Below are 4,379 nucleotides of genomic sequence, written 5' to 3'. Positions count from 1 at the left end.
ATGGCTGATGGCAACGCTGATACACGACTCGGGTTGCTGGAGAAGATGATCCATCCCATGAAACTGGCGCTCCAACGACTTCCCAATCAGGAGCTTATGGTCTCACACTGGACATACCTGAAGAAGTCACTGTGTGCAGATGGTTGTACTTGTCTGACCGTAGTGTCTAATAGAGTATAGAGTAATGAGTCTATAAACTGCGTCCATTTGTGAGCGTGAGGTCATTGCAGAGCAACTTCCGTTCCCAAGTCTTCTCGGCTTCGGAAATCGCGTACGTCCTCATCCAATCTGATCGCAGCACTTCCTCTGCGCTTAGACGATCACCAGGTTTAAAAACGAGCATGCCCCGTATCATCTTGCACAGAGCATCTCTCTCGGAGTCGCTCATCGCCTCCAGTCCCCTTCTCCTTCTTGGCTCCTGAATCGCATCTTGGAACCGTTGATCAAAAGTCCATACCTCACGCCCCTCCTTTGGCCTCCCATTTTCGCTGAAACGCTTTGACCTCCCCTCCCAAGTTTCCCACCACTCATCCGGCATCGATCCAAGGGCATCGATCTGATCCGCAGTAGCATCATCTGGCCCAAATAACCACTTGTCGAGAAATGGTCTCACTCCAAGCATGCCCCAAATTACACACCCGAGACTCCAGATATCAGATGCATATGACAGCGGCGTTGTCGGCTCGAACCTTGCTTCAGGTGGGCGGATCTGAAGTGGCGTGTAAGACTCGAACCTTGATTCCTGTGTAGGGCAGAACGCCGTACCAAAATCGGCGAGAACGAGCTTGGATTCAGTGAGGGTGACTTCATCGCCAGGCTTACCGAGCCAGATCGGCGGATAGACATGGGGTGGAACACCTGGTGAGAGGGGTTGTCCATCAACTCTGACAATAGGTTCAGGCTCTGGCGGATCAAATTCTTCGTATAGTTGCTCGACGGAAAGATGATCGAGACTTGGCAACTGGAGAAGGATGTTTCCCATGTGAACGTCTACTAACCATTAGAGATGGCCAGGAATGATAATCAGGTCCAAGTCCATGTACTCACCTCCGTGAACATAACCCAGTTGATGAACATACGCAACTGCTATAGCAAGCTGGGCGGCAAGTGATCTGGCGACGCAAAGCTGGAACGGGCCAGAGCCTGGCTCCAAGACTTCGGCAACGTTGCATCTTGCCGGCGCAATGACAGCGCATGGATGTGTTCCATTTGGTCCGTTGAGGTTAAAGCGATCCAGTATCAAAGGGATCAAACTTCCGCCGAACTGTACGTTCTCGATGGCACGAGCGGAGAATTGGCTCAGAATGTCGACCTCCTGGGAGCTGTGGTCCGCCGTGCCAATTTTGATGGCCACATACTTGGCCAATCGCTCGTCTCGCGCCAGCCAAATGGTCGAGTAACTACCAAAGCCGAGTTTATGTACAACACTATATCGGTCTTGAAGTCTCTCCCCGATCTCAATGGGATGATAGCCCCCCGGGCGATAGAAGTCGAGTCTTTCGACGTCGTCGATGTGCTTATATGGTGAAATTGGCGTTGTTGAGACGGTCGACATTGGGCGTTTGGTTCTGTAGCATGAAGCTGCAAAGAACGATCGAGTGCTCGAAGTAAGCCCTCGCCTAGAAATTCTAAGAATGTTTGACTGACACATTCCCGCGTCCGGGAGGGAGGTTGGTTGATGTTTGGCTGCTGATGAGCGCGTGTGTTGAGGTGTCGTTGGTCAGTCCAGCACGGGATCCACTGGAGACAGTAGCTGCTAATGGTAGGTCAGCGGGGTCCAGCGGGTCTCAACCGGCCAACCATCAGCCACCTAACTACAATCTATTTTCAGGGAAATTGCTTACCAACGGTGGTTGGTCCCCGACAGCGATGTTTCGCACCACTGATTGGTCCAACTGACACCCATATGCTCAATAGAGAGTGTTGCATGTGAGGTCCTGTATGTATTGCAGAGGAACACATGTTTACGACAAGTCAGCCTAGATTGGCGCGCGCTTTTGCAGGATTGTTCCGCCCCATCGATCCAAGCCCAGAGTAAGCGATTGAAGCGGTCAAGGCATGTTTAGAGGGCCTCAATATTCGGATAAATATGTATTCATGGAGGTGACGAAACATCAACTTCTTTCATCCAGAATTGATAGTCAACTACCAACATGTCCACAGTCAACACCGTGAAATACTACTTCCACAAAGATCATGTTCCCAAAACTGCAGAGCGGATACAACAGTTGGTAGCCTTGGCTTATCAGACCGCAAGAGATAAACAGCTCTACCCACGAGCAGTCTTTATCCGGTAGGCACTCTCCACATGTTCCTCGGGACATCTAGCGAGCAAATGACGAGTTGATGCTGATGCTGAAAACTATCAAGATCGGAGCTTCATGACACAACTTCCATCAATGGTATCCATCAGCGAGACCCGAAGGGCCTTCATGTCACTCTCTGCTACAAAGATAAGGAGCAGCTCCGCAACGGCACACATGTCGCCTGTCACGGCTATGTGAAAGACGCGGAGAGTATGGCATTCAGGGAGGCCACCCATGCCGGAGAAAAACCCGACTTGACCAGAAAGAGAAACAAAAATCGCACTCCTGTTTGGCCGTCTGAGGACGAACTTTACGCTGCGCCCGAAATCGGTTATGGACACTGGGATTAGTTGTAGGAAGCAAGCGCCTCAGGCCACCATTTAAGCGCTCAGAAAACCTCTTCATACAGCGGCATTAGGTACATCTACGAGATAGATTAATAGTGCTATCTAAGTACCGAAGCCTGTACAGGTGGTCGATCGAGACAACCCCGTGAGATCTGTTTGGGCAGAAGGGATGGGGGGGTTCTAGATCGTGTTGCTGACGCTTGCGCTTGCGAAAAGGGCGACGCTGAAAGTCTCCAAGCAATTTGTGAGGGGCTTGACCGTGACTGAGCGTTGTGACAGAATGTTCGGGATCATGTTCGGGATCGTAGATGTGGACGTGGTCTCGTTCTTGGGCAGATTCGTGACTCAAGATCCGGTCGTCGTCGCAGTTGCCGTCACCTTCGCAGTGGTAATCGTAGGTATGGACGTGGGTAAGCGATCGTGTCCAGGAAGCAATGGAATCCCACATAACTATCAAGGCTTTGCGCGCAGTCGTTTTCGTATGCAGCGAGAAGTTGAAGATCCGTACGGCGACATGATAGATATGGTTCGAAGTCCCGATGTGCTTGACAGTCTTGACTTGAATGATGCGGATGGATGGCGGCCGTTGCGTTGCCCGAGTAACAAAGAAGGCGGGGCGAGGGGCACGAGTACGTACCGCGGTACTAATGGGGGCGCAGTGCGTTCTCACGTGATTCTCCCCCACGACTGCTTACCTTATCATGGGCTGAGCGTGCTTATCTCACCACCAAACAGGTCCGTCTGTATGCGATGAAATTCACCTAAGCGAGGGTTTGCTAGGTTCTGTCAGTTGCTCTGTCCTGACACTACCATTACCCACCAAAAGCGACCAATTATCAGTCCTGCTGGATTGACGACTGTGTCTGGATAAAGGGATGCTAGAAATGTGTTGAATAATATGTAAGAACCGGTGATGATGAGTAAATACAAGACGGAACCCCGCTCGGACCGGGATGGGACGGGATCCCTCAATCAAGCACAATAATGACCTTTTGATCGATGACCTCAGTGGTATTGCATTAGATAAGCATCGTTTACTCAGTCCCATGTTGGCGCTGGGAAGGCGTTTTATCTTACGGACTTGATTTGCTTTTCCGTAACGGGGGGGCTGGGTGATATTTTTTGGAGAATCTACCACAGTATGAAGCTTTTGTTTTGGAACCGCGGTAATGTTCACATTCGCGAACCCGGCTTGCTTATCGAGAAGCTTCTGCTGGAGCCAGGATGATGTGAATGTTCAAGCTTGCTTTGGACAATGAGCAGACTGCCGGGATAACGCACGTCGGCCTTCGGACTTCGCCTGTTGCGAGTCTCCCCTTGTTGCTTTTGCCTTCGGCCAAAGTGGTCTAGAGTAGATACGACGCAGATGTACCCAAGACTCCCATCAGTTCGATCGAAACCGCCAAGTCGATCAATCTCGACGTCCAGTTCCGGAGCAGTATCCACACGTCTATTGTATCTCGGCCTTCGTCTTGAAAAACTGACTTATGTTGATGGGCCTGACTATTGGGAATCCAGGAACGGTGCAACGCTGAGCAATATGGCATCGCATGCAGATAGATCTAGGGTTCCAGTGAGCGTGAATAACAATTTGATGCGTATGTTTCTTACTATTGACGACGTTCAAAAGGATGCGTTCAAGTATCTCTTTCAATGCTTCGTGGTGCCATGATGGTGTAATGAGGTGTGCTTCTGGCATAATATCGTCCTTCCCGTCCATGTGCCT

General features: G+C 50.7%; 2 protein-coding genes across 2 annotated transcripts; one reads left to right on the top strand and one right to left on the bottom strand.

Moving 5' to 3' along the window:
- Positions 1-190: 190 nt before the first annotated feature.
- Positions 191-1,555, bottom strand: CABS01_16952 (protein kinase domain-containing protein; the record flags this gene model as incomplete). Its single annotated transcript, XM_060550280.1, has 2 exons — positions 191-990; positions 1,048-1,555. The coding sequence occupies 2 exons, from the start codon at positions 1,553-1,555 to the stop codon at positions 191-193; spliced, it is 1,308 nt and encodes a 435-aa protein (XP_060400530.1).
- A 598-nt stretch (positions 1,556-2,153) lies between these two features.
- Positions 2,154-2,656, top strand: CABS01_16951 (uncharacterized protein; the record flags this gene model as incomplete). The annotated part of the gene is made up of 2 exons (XM_060550279.1): positions 2,154-2,293; positions 2,371-2,656. The coding sequence occupies 2 exons, from the start codon at positions 2,154-2,156 to the stop codon at positions 2,654-2,656; spliced, it is 426 nt and encodes a 141-aa protein (XP_060400529.1).
- Positions 2,657-4,379: the final 1,723 nt, after the last annotated feature.

The sequence above is a fragment of the Colletotrichum abscissum genome (genome assembly GCF_030869225.1).
Source record: "Colletotrichum abscissum strain IMI 504890 chromosome Unknown Scaffold_219.1, whole genome shotgun sequence".
Taxonomy (NCBI): Eukaryota; Fungi; Ascomycota; class Sordariomycetes; order Glomerellales; family Glomerellaceae; genus Colletotrichum; species Colletotrichum abscissum.
The sequence above is the reverse complement of the archived record's forward strand: the minus strand, read 5'-3'. Positions and strand labels throughout refer to the sequence as shown.